The sequence below is a fragment of the Cavia porcellus genome, unplaced genomic scaffold (genome assembly GCF_034190915.1).
Source record: "Cavia porcellus strain 051 isolate PalLab524CR breed Dunkin Hartley unplaced genomic scaffold, mCavPor4.1 scaffold_10, whole genome shotgun sequence".
In the NCBI taxonomy this organism is placed as follows: Eukaryota; Metazoa; Chordata; class Mammalia; order Rodentia; family Caviidae; genus Cavia; species Cavia porcellus.
Genome location: NW_026947493.1, coordinates 39132590 through 39154595, shown reverse-complemented (window position 1 = coordinate 39154595; position 22006 = coordinate 39132590). Strand labels below are relative to the sequence as shown.

Below are 22006 nucleotides of genomic sequence, written 5' to 3'. Positions count from 1 at the left end.
ATTTGTCAGCCTAGGAAGACTTTGGACTCACCCAACAGGCCTGGCAGGAGGTATTCAGGAGACTGGCTCACCTCTTAACTGTGGCACCCAGCAGTTGGACAAATGGTCACACAATAGGTACCTAAGATACACACTACCAATAAGTGACACGAGTGGGACTGAAAGACCAAATATTAACCCTAAAGGTGAAAACAAAACAGCAAAAAACAAAACAAAAAAGCAAAACCCAATCTCAAACATCTAGTCCATCAGGAGCATGTAAAGGAGATATTGAAAGAGTAGACTTTAAAAGTCAGACACCGGAAATCTTTGAAAAGATAGCAAGTGAAATAAAAAGACAAATCCATGAGGCTATAAAAGAAATCACAATAGAAATAATTTCCCATGTAAAGACACAAATAACAACCTTAGTAAAGAAGTTGCTAAGGGCAGCCAGAGAAGAAATAGATAAAAAAGTACAAGAGCACGAGAAGATGATTAAAACCTTGAATGAACAATATAGAAACAAGCAGAACCCGTGAAACAAACACAAAGAGATATCCAGGAAACAAAAATTCTATTGAAATCTGGCAAAACTATTTAAGTGAAGCTGAGAATAGAATTTTGGACTTAAGGACAGGATTGCAATTACCAATCATGAAAGGATGAAACTTTCAAAAATAACAAAGCAGCATGAAATGACAATCCAGCAGCTTCAAGAAGATGCCAAGAGAAACAATATAAGACTAACAGGCATCAGTGCAGATGCAGAAGTTGATGTAAATGACATAGGTGAACTATTCACAAAGTAATACCAGAAAATTTCCCAAACATGGGGGGAAATCTGATATGCAGATAATTGAGGCATATAGAATGCCAAGCAGTCACAATCAGCATAAATCTACACCATGACATATAATATTTCAGATCCCAGACATGTGGTATAAAAACACAATACTAAAAGCTATTAAAGAAAAGACACAACTCACCTATCAAGCAAAACCCATTAGAATCACAGCAAACTTTTCAGCACAAACCCTCACGTCAAGACGAGCTTGGAGGGAGGGGTTTCAAGCCCTGAAACAAGACAACTTTCAACCCAGACTGATGTACCCAGAGAAACTTTCAAATTTAAGGGAGAAACGAGATACTTCCATGACAAAGAACAACTGAAGAAATTTATGTCCACCAAACCAACCCAAGAGTATTGAAAGATAACAGAGATAACAATGACCACAATTGGACTGGGGATTTAGCTCAGCAGCATACATGCTTGAATTGCAAGTGCACAATTATGAGTTCAATCCATGGTACAAAAAAAAAATGGCCACAATTTCCAAGAACAACAACATAAAGAAACCACCAGGCAAGACAAGCAATTAAACAAGGGGGAAAATCAGAAAACAAACAATTGGAACATAACATGGCAAAGTCAAGCCAGTACATATCAGTTATATCCATCAATGTAAATGGCCTCAATTCACCTATCAAAAGAAATAGGTTGATAGCATGGATCAACAAACAGGACCCTACAATATACTATATACAAGAAACACATCTGACTCAAAAGGAAATTCATAGATTAAAAGTCAAAGGATGGAAAACAGTGTTCCATGCAACAGAAAGCCAGAAAAAAAGCAGAGGTAACTGTTCTATTTGCAGACAGTGCGAACTTAAAACCTAAAAAGATTAAAAGAGATAAAGAAGGTCACTACAAACTTGTTAGTGGAAAAATTCAAGAAGAAGAACTAACAATTATAAATATATATGCACTAAAGACAGGAGCACCCAACTATATAACAAATACTAATGGACATGAAAAACCAAATACACAATAACATAATTATAAGAGGGGACCTTAACAGCCCATTGTCACAAAGAAGTAGGTCATCTAGACAAAAACTCCACAAAGAAACAATACAAGTGAATCATACCTGTGAGTAAATGGACTTAGTACATGTTTACAGAGTATTCCACTGAATCACATCAGAATATACTGCACATGGGACATTTTCCAAAATAAATCATATGCCTGGGGCCCAGGATGCTGCTGCCTGTGGGTCACATAAGTCCAGCGGAGGCCTTGAAGTCTCCTGTTTGCCTGGGGGCCAAGCTCCTCCAGCTCCCTGTTGGTCCAGTAAGACCAGCAGAGGCAGGGAACCCGCCCTAGGCCTGCAAACTGTTTTCTTTGCCTGGGGCCCAGAATCCAGCTTCTTGTTGAAATCAATGAGTAAGGAGGGATCAGGGACCTCTGTCGCAGCCTGGCTGACCTGTCTACATCACTTGGAACAAAACTTGAAGAGCAAAAATATAGGAAAACGACAAAACCAAAGACCAAAATGCAGTCTCAAGCATCCAGCCCATCCCAAGAAAGCCTAGGAGCCATGTGTATGGAAGAAAATATATGCCACATGCCTGAAATAATAATAACTGAAATAAAGAAGCAACTCTGGGAAGCCTTAAAGGAAATCAAACGAAATAATCTCTCAGGTAAAAGAAGAAATGATAAAAGAAATGAAGGGGATGCTGAACATATCTAAAGAAGACATAGTTAAAAAACTTGAGGAGATAAACAAAAAGATAGAATCCCTGGATGAACAATATAAGAAACAAACAGAATATATAAAGCAGATGCAAAGAGATATACAGGAAATCAAAAACTCCATCGAAAGTTGTAAAAACCACCTCAATGAATGTGAAGATAGAATTTCAGACATTGAAGACAAGATTGCAGCCAGTGAACAGGAAAGGAAAGATCTTTTAAAAATAACAAGAAATCAGGAAATAAGAATTCAACACCTGCAAGATGACGCAAAAAGGAACAAGCATAAGATTAATAGGGATAAATGAAAAAAAAGGGAAACACATAAAGGATGTCAAGAGGATATTTAGAGAAGTAATAGCTGAAAATTTCCCAAACATGAGACTAGAAACCAATATCAAGATCAGTGAAGCATATAGAACTCCAAATACCCATAACCAAAATAAAACTACACCCAGACACATAGTAATGGCCATCCCAGAAATTGAACAAAAGAATAGAATATTAAAAGCTGTAAGAGAGAAAAGACAGATCACCTATAAAGGAAAACCTATCCGAATCACAGCAGACTTCTTAGCACAAACAATAAAGTCAAGAAGAGCATGGAGTGAAGTATTTCAGATCCTAAAGGAAAATGATTTCCAACCTAGGCTGATGTACCCTGCAACACTGTCCTTCAAAATGGATGGAGAAATAAGATACTTCCATGACAAAGAACAGCTGAAAAGCTACATGATCACCAAGCCAACCCTGCAAAGAATACTGAAAGACAGCCTACATGCATCTAGGAAAAAATCACTAAACAAAGCAGACAAACAGACCAGAAAGACAAAGATGCAACAGCAGAAATATAACATGTCAACTATAAACCAATATATAACAGTTATAACCATTAATGTAAATGGTCTCAATGCACCAATTAAAAGAAACAGACTGGCAGAATGGATCAAGAAACAAAATCCAACCAAATGCTGTATACAAGAAACCCATCTAACCCAAAAGGCTACCCACAGACTGAAAGTCAAAGGATAGAAAACAATACTTCATGCAACAGGAACTAAAAAAAAAAAAAAAAAAAAAAAAAAAGCGGGGGTGGCTAGTTTGCAGACAATGTGAACTTCAAGCCAGTAATGATCAGAAGGAACAAAGAAGGTCACTACATACTGGTTAGGGGAAAACTCCAAGAGGAAGAGATAACTATCTTAAATATATATGCACCAAATTCCAGAGCACCCAGTTATATAAAACAAGTACTAACAGAAATGTAAAACCAAGTTAACAGTGACACAATTCTAACAGGAGATCTTAACACACCATTGACACCAATGGACAGATCAACCAGACAGAAAATCAGCAAAGAAATAAAAGAACTGAATCGCACCTGTGAACAAATGGATTTAATAGACATATACACCCAACAACAACAGAATACATATTATTCTCAGCAGTACATGGGTCATTTTCTAAAATAGACCATATATTAATTCACAAAACATATCAAAATAAATGCAAAAGGGTTGAAACCATCCCTTGCATGCTATCAGACCATAGCGCTGTGAAATTAGAAATTAATGATAAAAGATACTACAAAATTCCCACAAACATATAGAAACTGAATAACACACTCTTGAGTAATCAGTGGGTCACAGTGGAAATCAGAGAAGAAATTAAACACTACCTACAAGAAAATGAAAACACAATTACAACTTACCGGAATCTGTGGGATGCAATGAAAACTGTCCTCAGAGGAAAATTTATAGCACTGAGTTCACACATCAGGAAAACAGAGCGAATACAAATAAATAACCTGATGTTACACCTCAAACATCTAGAAAAAGAAGAGCAAGTCAAGCCCAAAGCCAAAATAAGAGAAGAAATTATAAAAATCAGAGCAGAAATCAATGCAATAGAGACTAAAAAAAAAAAATCCAGAAAATCAATGAATCAAAGAGTTGGTTCTCTGAAAGAATAAATAAAATTGATAATCCCCTAGTCAACCTTATTAAAAAAGGGAAGAAAAAGTTCAAATTCATGCAATAAGGAATGAAAGAGGAGAAATCACCTCAGACCCTATAGAAATACAGAAAACCATCAACACCTATTTTGAAAACCTCTACTCTCAAAGGTTCGATAACACAGAGGAAATGCCCAGATTCCTAGAAGCATATGAAGTACCAAAGCTAGGTCATGAAGATGTAAAACTACTAAATAACCCAATTTCTATTAATGAAATTGAAAACATAATTAAATCCTTACCTACAAAGAAGAGTCCAGGTCAAGAGTCCAGGAGCCATGTGTATGGAAGAAAATATATGCCACATGCCTGAAATAATAATAACTGAAATAAAGAAGCAACTCTGGGAAGCCTTAAAGGAAGTCAAATGAAATAATCTCTCAGGTAAAAGAAGAAATGATAAAAGAAATGAAGGAGATGCTGAACATATCTAAAGATATTCACTGCAAAATTCTACAAGAAATACAAAGAAGAGCTAATGCCAACACTCCTCAAACTCTTCAATGAAATTGGAAGGGAAGCAATCCTTCCTAAGTCATTCCTGGAAGCAAATATTACTCTAGTACCAAAACCTGAGAAAGACCCACCTAAAAAAGAGAACTACAGACCAATCTCCCTAATGAACGCAGATGCAAAAATACTCAATAAAATATTGGCAAATAGGATGCTGCAAATCATCAAGAAGATCATACACCATGACCAAGTGGGATTCATCCCGGGCATGCAGGGATGGTTCAATATACATAAATCAATAAATATAATACACCATATCAATAGAGCCAAAAGTAAGAACCACATGATCATTTCTATAGATGCGGAAAAAGCTTTTGATAAGGTCCAACATTCATTCATGTTAAGAACCCTGCGGAAAATTGGTATTTACCTCAATATAATAAAAGCCATCTATGACAAATAAACAGCCAATATCATACTAAATGACCAAAAATTGAAGGCCTTTACTTTAAAATCAGGCACAAGACAAGGATGTCCCTTATCACTGCTCCTATTTAATATAGTACTGGAAATACTAGCCAGAGCAATTAGACAAGAGAGAGAAATAAAAGGCATAAAGATAGGAAAAGAAGTTAAGCTATTATTATTTGCAGATGACATGATACTCTATATAGAAGATCCCCAAAACTCCACTGAAAGACTGCTAGATATGATAAATGAATTTAGTAATGTAGCTGGCTATAAAATCAATACTCAAAAATCAATAGCATTCCTATACACTAACAACAAAGTCACAGAAAGAGAAATAAGGGAAGCCACACCCTTCACACTAGCAACCAAAAAAATGAAATATCTAGGAATTACTCTCACAAAAGAAGTGAAAGGCCTGTGCATGGAAAATTATATTACACTGAAAAAGGAAATTGAAGATGATCTCAGAAAATGGATAAACATCCCTTGCTCATGGATAGAGAGAATAAATATTGTGAAAATGGCCATTCTCCCAAAACTTTTATACAGATTCAATGCAATCCCGATAAAAATACCTCATAGAACTCAAGAAATCACTCCTAAAATTCATCTGGAGTGAGAAGAGACCTAGAATAGCAAGGACAGTTCTAAGCAGCAAAGGCAAGGCAAGAGGTATCACAATCCCTGATTTGAAACTATACTACAAAGCAACCGTAGTAAAATCAACATGGTACTGGAACCAAAACAGAACTGAAGATCAGTGGAATAGATTAGAAGATATAACCACAACTGCAAACACACTCAACCACCTTATCTTCAATAAAGGGGCCAAACAGGCTCACTGAGAGTACGACATCTCTTTAATAAATGGTGCTAGAAAAACTGGCTCCCCATATGTCAAAAACTAAAACTAGACCCATGCCTATCACCATGTACTAAAATAAAATTTAAATGGATCAAAGATCTAAATATTAAAACAGAAACACTAAACCTATTGGAACACAAATTGGGTAAAAACCTTGAAGATATAGGAGTAGGTAGAAAATTCATGAACAGGACTCAAACCGCATGGGAAATACTTCCCATAATCAATAACTGGGATCACATCTTATTAAAAAGTTTCTGCACATCAAAAGAAGTCTCCAGTGTGGTAAGAAGAAAACCTACAAACTGGGAAAAAATCTTAGTGAACTGCCCCTCAGACAATGGACTTCTGTCTAAAACATATAAAGAATTAAAGAAAAATCAGACCCCCAAAATTCAAAGACCCAATCCAAAAATGGGCATCTGGGATGAATAGACAATTCTCAGATGAAGAAATACAAATGGCAAATAAATATATGAAAAAATGTTCATCATCATTGGTCATTAGAGAAATGCAAATCAAAACCACACTGAGATTTCATCTCACTCCTGAAAAAATGGCCACGTTCAAGAAAACCAACAATAACAAATGCTGGAGAGGCTGTGGAGAAAAAGGAACTCTCCTGCACTGTTGGTGGGACTGTAGACTAGTGCAATCATTGTGGAGGTCAGTCTGGAGATTTCTCAGAAAACTAGGACTGGTTTTGATCCAGCTATACCACTTCTAGGCATATTCCCAGAAGAACTGAAGGTATCATATACCACAGTGATATATGTGAACCCACGTTTATAGCAGCACAATTTGTAATAGCCAGATCATGGAAACACCCTAAGTGTCCATCAACTGAAGAATGGATAAAAAAAGTTGTAGTATTTTTATACAATGGAGTACTACTCGGCTATAAAGAATGACTGCATTGACACATTTATAAATAAATAGACACAGCTTGAGACCATACTCATAAGTGAAATAAATCAAACTCACATGTATAAATACTGAATAGTTTCCCTAGTGTAAGAAATGATAAGAATACATAGAAGTATGTGGTAATCATGATTCCCAATTATATTGGTTTGAAGCCATATAATGTTTTCACTCATTAACCGCAATGGTTTTAACCTGGGTTGTTCGATTTTGGTAACTATGATAACATGAATAGCTATTTTGAAGAAAGCAACACAACATAAAAGCTAATGCTGATTTAATATCGTCTTGTTTTGAAGTCCCATCAAGCTGTAGTACATCTGTTTCCACTGGTTTTAACATGTTGTATCTTACTATATTTCACTATATGCTATAGTATAAACAAAATTCTTTATAGGCAAAGAGATAATATAGAAACCATTGTTTGTTTTCTATTTGCAGGTTCTAAATACCCTGTAATTCTTGCATTCTCTTGAAAGGCTTCACACTGTCTACAGACGCTTGATATTATAGCCTGCGAAGTTACACTCAAATAATTAAAGGAAAGAGGCACTATGGTGATTACTATTATGTTAGATTATCTGGCGGTGAAACACAATGATGCTTGAATTGCTCGGTTCTTCCCTGCATTGTTCTATTACAATGTCCTCTCTTATCTCAATCTTCTCCCTATTTTTAAATTAATCTATTTTCTCTCATTTTTTTAATTAAGGGAAAACTAAATTAAAGAATAACGGGACATATTATAGTAATTTTTTGTTGTCCTATTAACCTGATTTGAACGCCAGTATTGCTCTCCCCATCTTGTTCTGATTTTTATATACTCTTTTGTTTGATAGTATCAAGTTTGACGGTATAGGCAATCACTTTGAAGGCAATAAGATATACTATGATGCCCAATATGGATTGACTATCATCCTTTTTTGTTGTTGTTGTTGAAGTCTGTAAGGTCCTCAGTGTAGATTTTGTTGGTTTTGTTCCATATTGTTTTGATCAATTCTATTATACCTGATGATATAGACAACTCAATTTAAAAATAGCAAGAGGCACAATGATAACCACTTTGATCACCTGGTATTCTATTTTTGCATCATGTACTATGCCCACCCTTCTGTTCTAACTGACTCTATTTTGCTTAGTCACATTTGGTTTTATTTTCTTCAAAAAAGTAATAAGAACCGTGAAAGTAATAAACCCCAAAAGTCTAATTGTTACTGTAAAAAAGAGAGGAAAGTAAGGTGGACTAAGGGATATAACTGCCAATATGTTCGAGAGTGTAGGATGGAAAACTGTATAACTGAGCTTTTGTTGGATCATTGAACGGAACTGTCCCCAATTTCACTGTATGAATGTTCACTTTATATGCTTTAATTTAGTGATATGGACAACTGTTTCTGGGAAGATAATGTGTAGCCTATTAACTGGTGATTTTGTACTGTATATATTTTTCTAGAAATACTGTATTATTTGTACCCTTTTACTGCATTGTTTTTTAATGTCCTTTCTTTTTTTTTTTTTCTTCTCTCTTTAAATAAAAAGAAACAAAAAAACCAAAATAAACCATACAATAACCCATGGACATTCTTAAGTAAAGGCAAAGGGAGTGAAATTATCCCATGCATATTATCTGACTATAGTGCACTGAAATTGGAAATTAATGGCAAGAGAAATTTCAAAATCTGTATAAATACATGGAAATCAAATAACAACCATCTAAGCAATCAGTGTATTACAGGTGAAATTCAAGAAATTAAGCAATACTTACAATTCAATGAAAATGCAGATACAATATACCAAAACCTGTGAGGTACAATAAAAGCAATCCTAAGAGGGAAAATATATACCAATAAATTGTCACATCAAGAAAACAGAACGAGCACAAATAAAAACCTAATGATTCATCTCAAGCTTCTAGAAAAAGAAGAGCAAGTTAAACCCAAAGCTCACAGAAGAGAGGAATTTGTAAGGATTAGAGTAGAAATTAATGCAATTGAAACTAAAAAATATACAGAGTTAATGAATCAAAAAGCTTGTTTTTTTTGAGAGAGAGAATAAATAAAATTGATAAACCTCTGGCTAACCTTACCAAGAAAAAGAAAGAAAAAAATCAAAATTCATGCAATAAGACTGAAAAGAGAGAAATTACTACATATCCTATGGAAATTCAAAAGATCATGAAGACCTACTTTGAAAACCTCTATTTGCATAGGAATGGAAAACACAGAGGAAGTGGCCAGATTTCAAGAAACATATGAATTACCAAAGCTCAATCAAGAAGATATAGCAATTTTGAACAACCCAATCAGCTATTGAAATTGAAAATATAATTAAAAACTTATCAACAAAGAAAAGCCCAGATCCTAATGGATTCGTGGCTGAATTCTGCAAGAAATTTAGACAAGATTTGATGCCAATACTCAAACTTTTCAATGAAATTGAAAGGGAAGCAATCCTCCCTAACTCATTCCTGGAGGCAAGTATTACTCCGATACCAAAACCATTAAAAGACCCAACCAAAAAGGAGAACATAGGCCAATCTCATTAATGAACATTGATGCAAATATTCTCAATAAAATACTGGAAAATAGAATGAAAATCATCAAGAAGATTATATATCGCAATCAAGTGGGATTCATTCCAGGAATACAGGGATGGTTTAATATACATAAATCAATAAATGTAATACACCACATCAACAGAGCTAAAAACAAAAACCATGTGGCCATCTCAATAGATGCAGAAAAAGCTTTCAATAAAGTGCAACATTTGTTCATAACAAAAACACTTCAGAAACTTGAAATACATTGTTTCTACCTCAGTCTCATAAAGGCCATCTATGACAAACCAACAGCCAACATTCTTTTAAATGGAAAAAAAACTGAAAGCTTTCCACTGTAAAATCATGAACAAGACAAGGATGTCCACTATCACTCCTATTCAATATTGCTATGGAAATATTAGGCAGCACAATCAGACAAGAGAGAAAAATAAAAAGAATAAAGATAGGAAAGGAAGAAATTAAATTATCACTATTTGCAGATGGCATGATACTCTATATAGAAGATCCAAAAAACTCCATTAAAAGACTACTAGAGTTAATAAGCAAATTCAGCAGTGTAGCTGGATACAAAGTCAATGCTCAAAAATCAATAACATTCCTATACAAATACACACACACACACACACACACACACACACACACACACACACAAAAACTCACTGAGAGAGAAATTATGGAAATATCGCCTTTCACAGTAGCATCTAAAAAAATGAGATACTTAGGAATTAACCTAACCTAGAATGTAAAAGACCTTTGTGTTGAAAATTATACTATGCTAAAAAAAGGAGATTGAAGAGGACAAAAGGAAATGGAAGGATATTCCTTGCTCATGGCAGCACAATCTGTAATAGCTAAATCTTGGAAACCAACATTGTGAAAATGAATATTCTCCCAGAACTCTTATACAGATTTAATGCAATCCCAATCAAAATACCATTAACATACCTTGCATATGTAGAGAAAACACTCCTAAAATTCATTTGGAAACAGAAGAGACCTAGATAGCAAAGGCAATTCTGGGCAACAAAGGCAAGACAGGAGGCATCTCAATTCCTGATTTGAAACTATTCTACAAAGCCACAGTGATAAAATCAGCATGATACTGGCAAAGAAATAGACTTTAGGATCAATGGAACAGATTAGAAGATGCAAACACAACTACAAAGACACTCACTTGATATTTGACAAAGGAGCAAAACATATTCACTTGAAGGATAGCATCTCTAGTAAATGATGTTGGAAAAATTGGCTCTCCACATGCTGAAGACTGAAACTAGACACGTGCCATTCATCATGCCCTAAACTAAAATCAAAATGGATCACAGATCTAAATATTAAAACAGAAACACTAAATCTACTGGAAGACAAGGTAGGTAGAGGTTTTGGAGATATAGGAGTAGGCAGAAGATTCATGAACAAAATGAAACCAAATGGGAAGCACTTCAAAGAACCGACAACTGGGATGTAATATTATAAAAATGTTTTTGCACTTCAAAAGAAATCACCAACAGAGTGAAAAGAAAACTCATAGAATGGGAAAAAAATTTAACCAGCAACCCCTCGGACAAAGGACTTATATCCAAAACATATAAAGGATTAAAAAAACATCAGGACCCCAAATTCAAAGACCCTCTCCAAAAATGGGCATCTGAGATGAACACACATTTCTCAGATGAAGACATACTAATGGCAAGTAAGTATACGAAAAAAATGTTCACCATCACTGGTCATTAAAGAAATGCAAATTAAAACAGCATTGAGATTTCATCTCATTCCAGAAAGAATGGCTGCCATCGAGAAACCAACTGATAGCAAATATTGGCAAGGCTGTGGGAAAAAAGAAACTGTTCTCCTCTGTTGGTGGGATGAAGACTGGTGCAACCACTATGGAAAGCAGTATGGAGATTACTCAGAAGACTAGGACTGGGGATTCCATTCAATCCAGCTATACTTCTCCTGGGTACTTACCCAGAAAACCTGAAAATATCATGTCACAGTGATATATGTGCACTCAGGTTTATAGCAGCACAATTTGTAATAGCTAAATCTTGGAAACAACCAAAATGCCCATCAACCACTGAGTGAACGAAAAAGATCTGGTATTTTTATACAATGGAACATTATTCAATACTATTAATAATATAATAGAATATTTAAAAGGATGATCTTGAGGCCTTCGTAGGTAAATAGAAGCAACTGAAGACCATACACATAAGTGAAATAAATAATAATCATTTATAAATATCACATTGTCTGTCTGGTGTAAAAGATAATAAAAACTGTAGGAGTAATAAGTTCTGAAATGTGTACTAGCTATTGTAAAAAAGAAAGGGAAGGAAAATGCTCTAAAGGATATAACTGCATGTATGTTTAAGTGTGTAAGATAGATAACCACATCACTCAGTTTTTGTTGGATCACTGAACAGAACGATTTGCACTCTCATTGTTTGAGTGCCCACTTTTTAATGCTCTAGTTTTGGGACTTGAACAACTATTTCTAGGATAACAATATGTAATTTATCAACTAGTGATTTCTTAGCGTTAATTTCTTTCAAAATTCTGTATTATTTCTACTCTTTTCTCTGTTTTGTTTTTTTTTCTTTAAATAAAAAATATATTGAAATGAGAATAGAAATAATGACATGCACTATAATTACCTTCTTGGTTATAAATGCATGGATTCTGGATCTTTTTAGGCAGTTTGTCCAGGTCTGGTTTATCGAAAGCTGAGGAATACATAATGGAAGAGCTGCTCCTGATAATGTGAGAAGCTAGGTGAAGACTAAATAAATAATAAACCAGGCAGACAAGAAAAGTGAAAACAACAAACAAATAAACGAAACTGTGGGTAGGACAGTTCAGGGGAAGGAACTTACCCTAAAAGAAACTCTGGCACGTATTCCTTCCACAATCTACTCAAGGCAGTTCTCTTCTCTGTTTCTTCGTGTGGTATCCTAACACCATGCTAAGAGTTTCTTGAGGGATTTGGTCTGTATTTTGTTATAGTTTTTTTTTTTTTTTGAAATTTTACTTTTTATTTTAAAAAGATTAAAAGAAAACAAAACAGTAGAACTGATATAGGATTTCAAAATAAGCTGATAGCAAATTAATAATAGTCACTATATTGCATATTGCTATCTTCAAAATAGTTGCTCAAATTACAATATATAAGCATCTCTTTTCTCTTTTTTCCACATCTCACTTATTCTTTCCTTTTGAGCAGTTTCATTCTCTTTCACAATATTTATGTTACCTTTTGGACTTTATTTAATCTTTTAGATCTTACATGAAGGATACAGTACAGTGTTCACACATCTCAGTCTGATTTATTTCACTTATGATTATGCTCTCTAGTTGAATCCATTTGCCTATAAAATCCTTGTTTATCCTTCTTTATAGCTGAGTAGTACTCCATGGCATAAAAATATCACATCTTTTTTATCCATTCAGTGGTTGATGGGAATCTGGATTGTTTCCAAAATTTAGCTATTACAAATTGTGTTGCTATAACAATAGGTGCACACATGTCACTGTGATATTATGTCTTTAATTCTTTTAGGAAAATACCCATAAGGGAACTAGTTGGGTCAAATGGGACCTCTAATTCTAGTTTACTGTGGAATTGCCACACTGGTTTCCACAGTGGTTTTAAGATTGATTATGTGAAAAATGATGCTTAGTAGGGTTTTACCTTTCCTTTTTTGGAGCTAATGTGTATTAGTAGAAGAGTGGATTAGAAACAGAGTTTGAAGTACCTAACAAGGCACCACTGTTGGGAAATAGTGATGTTCACTAAATAGTGTACACTGTATCAAAAGTTAGAAACTATACTATAGCAACCAACTGTTCATAAACAAAATGCTTATATACCAAGAAGAAAAAGAGATAACCATATGTATGATCAGTGATATCGTAGTTAATATTTCCATTGCTAATGTTAATCTGTAACTCTATCACATATGTAGGTATGAAGTTCCACTAAGGAGCCAATCAGATAATGAAACAAAAATGACACTTACAGAAAGTAATATTTGGACAGCACTGTGGATGACCTCTAGGTACTGGAAGTCGACAACACAGCCTGTGACAGAGACATATGTGTAGTCATCCATCATGCTGTGGGCTGATGGAGGCAGCACTCTCCGGACACAGCCAGGCCCGTGTTCCCTCCACCATGACCGGTGTACAGAAATATTGAATGTCATCAGATCTGTATCCTAGATGGACAGGAGACAAGAAAGCAAAAGGAGACAATCCCGTTACATCACATATTTGCTTTGACTTTAAAAAGAATTCAGAAGAGGAGAAATTACTGAAGTGGTATCAGTTTTAAGTTAAAAGGAAAAAGCACAAATAGCTACAAGTATCACATGCCTACATATTTAGATTCTTATTTTTCAATGTAGAGATTTAATCATGTGCATAACAGTAACATGATAAGGATAGCATTCCAGTAAGTCTGATGATGAGAGCCTCCATATATGTTTACATAAAAATTATTGTGCTTATTTTCAAATCTCTTACTGTGTATTCTTTTCGCACCATTATAATTAACATGATTATCACTGCAAGTTCACATTTGCTTTATTGTATGCTAAACATTATTATAAGCAAATTTCATATACAACAACTGTCCGTTAATATCCACAGGGAATTGACTCTAAGATTTCCTGGAGATACCAAAATCTATATATGCTCCAGTCCCTTCTATAAAATTTGTATATAACCTATAAAAATTCTCCAATAAACTTTAAGTCATCACCATATTACTTACTGTCCCTAATACAATGTAAATATTGTATGCATAGCTTTTATACTACTTTAATATTTTGTGAATAATGAGAAAAATTATCACATTTTTAGTACAGAAATATTTTATTTCATTTTAGTCTCTTTAACCACAGTGTAAATTCGTCGATATGAAACCCTCATATTTGGAAATATAACTGTCTATCTTTTAAGGGTTCCAATATTAACTTACTTTCTAAGTAGTTTGAATAATCATTTCTACAGCTATGTTTAGTCCTAATCCCAGAATGCTGTGCATTTTACCTCATTTGTCAAAGAAAACTTTGCACACATGATTAAATTAAGAATTACAAAGTGGGGAGATCACCTTGAATTAGACAGCTAGTCTCCGTCTACAAGCACATGTGGTTTTATAAGAAGGAAGCAGCAGGAGATGAGCAAAGAGGAAAAGACAATGTGATCACAGAGGCAAAACTGGGATGACGCAGCAACAGCTGAGAACTTCTAGTGGTCACCAGAAGAGGAAAGAGGCAAAGGAGGATTTTCTTCTAAAGTTTGGGGGTCAGCCTGGCTTTGCCAACATCTCTAAATGTGTTTGATAAAAATCTTAGATTTCTAGCCTCAGAATTGCGAGGGAAGAAATTTCTGTTGCTTAAGACAGAAAGTTTGTGGTAAATCATTACAACAGGCATAAGGAAACAATATAGGTAAAAAAAAAGTCATAGAGAAGTAAATTAAATTGCCCAAAGTTCATTAAAATATTTAGTAGTAGAGCAAGGCCTTGATCCTACACAGACTGTACTTTTAGCTGTGTCTTGTATGCTGAGGCACTTTGTCACATTATCTGACAGCTTTCTATGCTATCCTCTTGACCATTCCTCAGAACACGAAGGCACATAATTCTTTGTTTCTCAACTGTTTCCAGAAAATACCAACACACTCAAAATAACAAGTACATTTTTACATATTGAAATATCTTGAGTTCTTAGTTGAGACAAGAGCCCCAAATTTTTATCCTCAAGTGACACCTTTTAGTATAAGGAAATCATTCCCACTGAAAATCTGGACTTCAGAGTATTCCTGACCTGAAATATTTTGAGTTTCAGTTAAACACAGAAGCATAATTTTAAAATTCTACACCTGACTTCTAGTGAAGAGGTGCAGTGAAACTGTAGGCACAAAAGAAATATTGTATAAAATTATTGTCAGATCCTATGTATGAAGTATCCATAAAAGAATGGGTCTTGAGACTCATTCCCAAGATAGTTTATTATCTATCTTTGCATATTCCAAAACCCCAAAATATGAAATTTGAAACCTGAAATGTTATCCCAAGCATTTGGATAAGAGTTACTCAATCTGTGTTTCTCGGATGTCTGCTATGAAAGATTAAGATTATAATATTTTTGTCATGAAGATAGAAATGAATGGATAAATAACCTGGTTCTTGACTTCCAAATAAACTAAAGATTACAGATGCTCAGAGGAATCAGAAAGGAGATGGACCTGATGCCGCAGCAAGTGAAGCTTGCGTCTGGCCAGGGTGTGGCACAGTTTGGCAGCTGTGAGGACAGGCCCAGAGTATTTCCAGTGATTCCCCAGCTCCACTCTCTGAGTAAGACACATTGTCATTCATGCTACAGGGTTGTGTTGGAGAAGGCACTGCAGACAGTCTTTGCTGAGAGGTCCAGAGGCTGCTCACCTGTTGTTCAGCCCAAAACTCCTTGGTTGTATATTCTAAGGCCTCTTGAGAACTGTTTATGCTTCAGTGGCCTCGAACAGTCTTGAGTACTTGAAATTGAGACTGGAACTTTAAAAAGTTTGGGGGAAGATGATAGGAAATGGAAAACCCTTGAACTTAGAAATAGCTGAAGCTAAAAGTAACCAGTATATAGATCTCTGAACAAGGGCAGCAGGCAAGTCACCTCCTGTACTCCGCTGTATATAATAAGTGAACTTTAGGTCAGGATTATCCCCAGTGCACATCATGGGAAGTATTGTTTTTAGATTTTCCTCAGCTCAAAAATTCTATATATCTTTATAACTATGTTTCCAATTATATAAAAAATGAAAGGCTTTATATTTTTGTTGTTGGCATGCTGTTTAGTTATCTTTGCAGTAATATTGCTTTACTGCCAATAAGACTTTTTACATAATGTTGGGGATTGTTGATTTGCTGTATCATCTGCAGTTAGCCTCTGAAGAAAAGATACAGAAGAACAAATTCTTTTGCTAGGAATTCAGTTTAGTACAAGGCAGTTTACCTGCAGGCAAACTTCAGAATACATACACAGTGATTACGTGTTTTCTTGGTCATCAGATTTAATCTTTTACAGTTTGTTTTCATCACTACAGAAGAACTATGTGTTATTTCTATATTAATAGGATCCATTAGGTTCAGGATGAATTACCATGCTCTCAAAATACATAGAAGTTTTTACGCTTCAAAATTCATATTCAGTGAACTTTTCTATTTCAGAATGTACATTTATTTCAATGTGACTTTGACTAAAATTTATATTGTACAAATAAATTATAAATCAATTTATGTACACATTTGTTAAACTCAAAGTTTACTATTATAATTATCAATTATTGGATATATTGCTATTATATTTGTAATGGGTACCTTAAAATTCAAACGCCAACATCAAGAGCATAAAATTAAATTTAAAGTTCAAAGTTTTTAAATTTGCTATGAAATTTTATTTTAACTTTGTATCTGATTTCATCTCATTCAATACTAGATTCAGACATTATGTAAAGCATAAGATATCACAACTCAATTTCCTATGCAAGGCATGCCAGCAATAAAATACAGAATAATGCAAAGGTTTTTTTTTTTTTTTTTACATAAACAGACTTATTTTGTGAAACTTTTGTTATGCTCAAAGTCTGTAATTTAGAAATACATAGGTTAACACTGAACCATGCCTAAACAAAACAAACTTAAAAAGAATTTTGATTAGTTTAAATGAGATTTCTTATTCACTTCCTAGATTTAGAATAATATTTTAAGGTTTAAAAATACCATGGTTAAAACATTAACAATTGATGTCTTTGCTATTGTCTTTAGAATGTGAAAACATAAAAATGGTGCTTGTGAAGATTGGTAGAATAGGCCACCCTAAAACAGGGCACTTTAGCATAAGGACTCATTTAAGCTGAAGGCAATTAAAAAAGATCTTTCTAATATAGAAACCATTGTTCGTTTTCTGTTAGCTGGTTCTAAATACCCTGTAATACTTTCATCCACTTGAATGTGGATGAAACACTGTCTTGATATATTTGATACTATAGTATATGAAGTTACATTCAAATATGTCAGGGAAAAAGACACTATGGTAACTACTATTAAGTCGGGTAATTTGGTGGTGAAGCACTAGGTTGCTGAAATGGTCATGCTTTGACCTGTATTGTTATGTTGTTATGTCCTCTTTTATCTCAATCTCCCCCTTATTCATTAAAAAAAGTTATTTACTTTTTAATTTTTTAATTAAGGGGAAAAACAAAAAATTAGCAGGATTTATTATAGTAACTTTTAAAATTTCCTATTAACGTGATTTTAAGTCCTGTATTACTCCCACTATCTTGTTTTGACTGATTAGACTCTGTTCCGTTCTGTTTGATAGTACCAAGTTTGAGGGTATAGGCAACTACTTTGAAGGCAATAATATTCACTATGATGCCCATTCTGGTTTGCCTATTATCTTCTTTTGAAGCTCTGTAATGTTAACAATGTTTAAGTTTTATTGGTCTTGTTTTGTACTGTTTTTGCTCAACTTTATTATACCTAATGATATAGGCAATTCTTTTTTAAGGAAGCAAGAGGCATTATGGTAACCATTGTTGATAACCTTGTACTCTGTTTTTACATCATGTGCTATGTCTATCCTTGGTTTTGACAGACAGCTTTGTTTTGTCATATTTGGTTTTATTTTCTTCCAAAAAAAAAGTAATAAGAACTATGGGAGTAATAAAACCCAAAATGTGTAAATTCTGTTGTAAAAAAAAGAGAGGAAAAAAAAGTGCTCTGAAGTATACAACTGCAAGTATGTTTAGGTGTGTTAGAATAGATGACCAAATTACTGAGGTTTTGTTGGATCATTGAACACAACTGTTTGCAGTCTCACTGTTTGAATGTCCACTTTGTATGCTTTGATCCTGTGACTTGAGCAACTATTTCTAAGATGACATTGTGTAATCCATTAACTGGTGATTTCTTACTGGTTTTTTTTTTTTTTTTATTGTAGTTCTGTATTACTTGTACCCTTACACTGTTTTGTTTTTTCTTTTTTTCCTTTTAAGTAAAATTTAAAAAAAAAAAAAAAGCCTTGCAAGCAGGCAGTCATGAGTTAGATCCCCGGTACCAATAAAAATGAAAAAGACCCCCCCCCCAAAAAAAAAAAAAAGATCTTTCTCCTTTTCTCCTCTTTGTGTAAAGGAAGGTCACAATTCTACAAAGGCGTTTCTTCCTCGACCTCTTCCAGGAAAGGCAAAAATTGACTGTCATACAGTACTTTATAACCTATCCAGACCAGAGACTGTTCCAGAGAAACATACACTTTGATCGGCTATCTCCACACTGTTCTTGCCTTGTTCTTAGATGAAGATGACATTTAAGCCTATATTCCAAATCATTTCTTTGAAAACTAATCACTCTGTGGGTTATGGCCTATGTAAATGTGAAATATGCATGTTAATGAACTTCTTGATTTTCTCTTGTTAATCTTTCTTTTGATATAAAGTTTCCAGCTAAGAACAAAAAAAGGTTAGAAAGAAAATCATGTTTTATCGCCTACATATTTGATTGCTAAGAAGCAGTTTATAAAACAACGACCAGAAAGTAGAGAAAACAGAAAAGGAAACCAAGCTGGAGGCTGTCGGAGGGATCAATGTAGCTAGAAAAAATATTCAGGTTTGTAAGAAAGTATTTTGTGTGTTTTTCATGAAGTTCAGGAGTGAAACTTATAAGTGATGACAAAGTAGGGATGATGGCTTCAGGGATGGGGAAAGAGAATACATGTCAACATGTAGTTAACCAGATAAAGTTGTATTTTTATACTCATAAAATTGTGACATAAATTTGTTAGTGAGCATTTGCCTTTCCTATTCAAGTAATCAAACATTCTTTCGTCTCATCATTGTGAATTCCAAAGTTCCCAATTTCCTGGAATATAAGAATTATAAAATGACTTAAACCCGCCCCACCCCTGGCATGCTGTTCACTCACAGCTACCCGCATGCTGTTCACAGAATGGCACAGGACTAGAACTGTCTCTCAGCCTCAGAACTTCGGTGTTCACTTACTCATTCCATAATGCTGTACAATTGCTCCTTGAGCAATTGCTGTTTTAGTTACCTGGGTTTTTTTTTTTTTTGTGTGTGTGTGTGTGTGTGTGTGTGTGTGTGTGTGTGTGTACATTTTTAACTTTCAGTAATTCTCTCTGCTTCTGGATCAGACTCCCAATTACTAATAATATTCATTTCTTTCTTTCTCCATCATTGCAGATCAAGAGTTTTTATGTAGCTATCAAAGGAGCTTTTATGTAGATATCTTTCTTTGTTTTTTCACCTTCTTTCACCAGAAGTCAACCTATTTGGAAGTGAAAAATGTGCTACTAAGCAGTCTGTATGTACTTAAACTAGAATTTGCTAAATTTCAGCATTATCTTTGAGCTTATACAATTGAATTCATGTGAGCTGAAGCATCTTTAAGACACTTGTTCATCTCATTATGAATTAGAAATATTAAAATAACTTTCTCCATTTCAAATGATTCCCTTTTCATGGAAGCACTAAACATTTCAGAAAAGTGAAACTGATTCTGCATAATAAAGGGCAAACAGTACTTGGTAGTGAAGTTTAAATGTTTGGAGCTTGTAACAGAAAGACTCAAATTTGCCAAAAATTATATATTACTTTCTTACAATGAGAGTAGCTAAGATAGAAAGTCTTACAAGATACTCAAGTTTTTACTGGAAATCTGCCATTTGCTGTTATTTTCATGATTCTTCCTGCAAGTTACAGTCATTTAGGCCCATGCCACTGATGTTGAATATGAAGAGTTTGCAGAGTGAAAAATGGGCATTGATTATTTTGATCTCCTATTTCTCATCTTTAAAACTAGATATTGCTGAGGCTTTTCATGAACTAAGAACAAAGACTTTTTTCTGAATTCAGGGTCTTAATTCTCTAGAGTGGACTACTTCAGGAAACAAAACTCATCCATCTACTAAACATTGTTTATGAAATTTCTCATATAAGCAATGCACTGAGATATAAGAGTGAACAGAAGAGATCATATCATTTCTAATGGGATACATATTCTAAGAAGATGGGTAATAAGGTAAACTAACAAGTGGACAAAAATAATTCTACAATGTAAAAAGCAATGCAAATAAAATAATTTGATAGACAGTGACAGAGTGAGAAATAAAATTGCTTTATACCAAGTGTCCAGGGAAAGTTTCTCTGCTAGTTGATGTTTTGAGTAAGGCTTGTGTGATGAGAATGAATTATACATATGAAGATCCAGGAAAAAAGTGTTTCAAACAAATAGAATTGAAAGTTCAAAGAACCTGAGACAGCAAAAGGATTTAAATACTGCGAGGGCTACGTGGGAAGATGAGTCCGAAGGGAAGGTAAGTGGCTTTGGAAGCTGAAAGTACAGTCAGGAGATAAGCCATGATAAAGTCTAGATTTTACTCAGTTTAGTTATGTGGTCAAACATTAATATCATTTAATTTGCGTGTTTCAAAAGATTATTCTGATAGTTACCTAGAAAATAGATTAGTGGGCTAACGTTGATGCCCTTTCAGTTGTTAACATACCAGCTACAGTGGCTGGAAGAAAAGTTGTAGCTGTAGAATGAGGCAAAACTTACTGGGAGGAAGAGTAGTGTATGAGGAAAAGATAATGGAAAGAAAAGATAGTGACCAAGTACACTACTTCTCCTGACTGATCAGCCAGCCGGGGGGACAGTGGAGCTGATTTTGAAGGGACTAGACATGGGATAATATTGAGGGCAGGAAAACAAATCAAACCAAAATAAAACACACAAGTGATCTCTTAGGTAAGCTTGAGATGCCTAATAATAATTATATTTGTATATTAATATATTATAGTTATTGATATGTCTACTGGTTTGTATTTAGATATTTCTACTTATATGTATTTAGATATATCTGACTCATAATTTGAAATTCCATATGAATTTTCAAGTTATGAGTCAGATATATCTAAGTCAGATTTTCAGCACATAGATGGTATTTTAAAGATGGAATGGAGAGATCATCAAGGAAGACAGTGCTATCTAGAAAAGTTGAGAATCCAGGCAAACCTTTGTCTTAGTTACTTTTTACTCGTCGCTGAGACAAAATACCTGATGCCCAAGTTGGGAAAGGAAAGTTTTATTTCTTACAGTTTTTGGAGGTTTCAGTCCACACT

General features: G+C 34.3%; 1 protein-coding gene across 6 annotated transcripts in view; it reads right to left on the bottom strand.

The window, feature by feature from the left end:
- Nucleotides 1-22006, bottom strand: part of Nkain3 (sodium/potassium transporting ATPase interacting 3) — a 614497-nt gene that overhangs the window by 140330 nt on the left and 452161 nt on the right. For all 6 annotated transcript variants that reach the window (XM_063257371.1, XM_063257372.1, XM_063257368.1 and 3 more), the window contains one exon: nucleotides 13828-14025. In XM_063257371.1, coding sequence (XP_063113441.1) covers nucleotides 13828-14025 — 198 coding nt within the window. The remainder of the gene's footprint in view (nucleotides 1-13827; nucleotides 14026-22006) is intronic.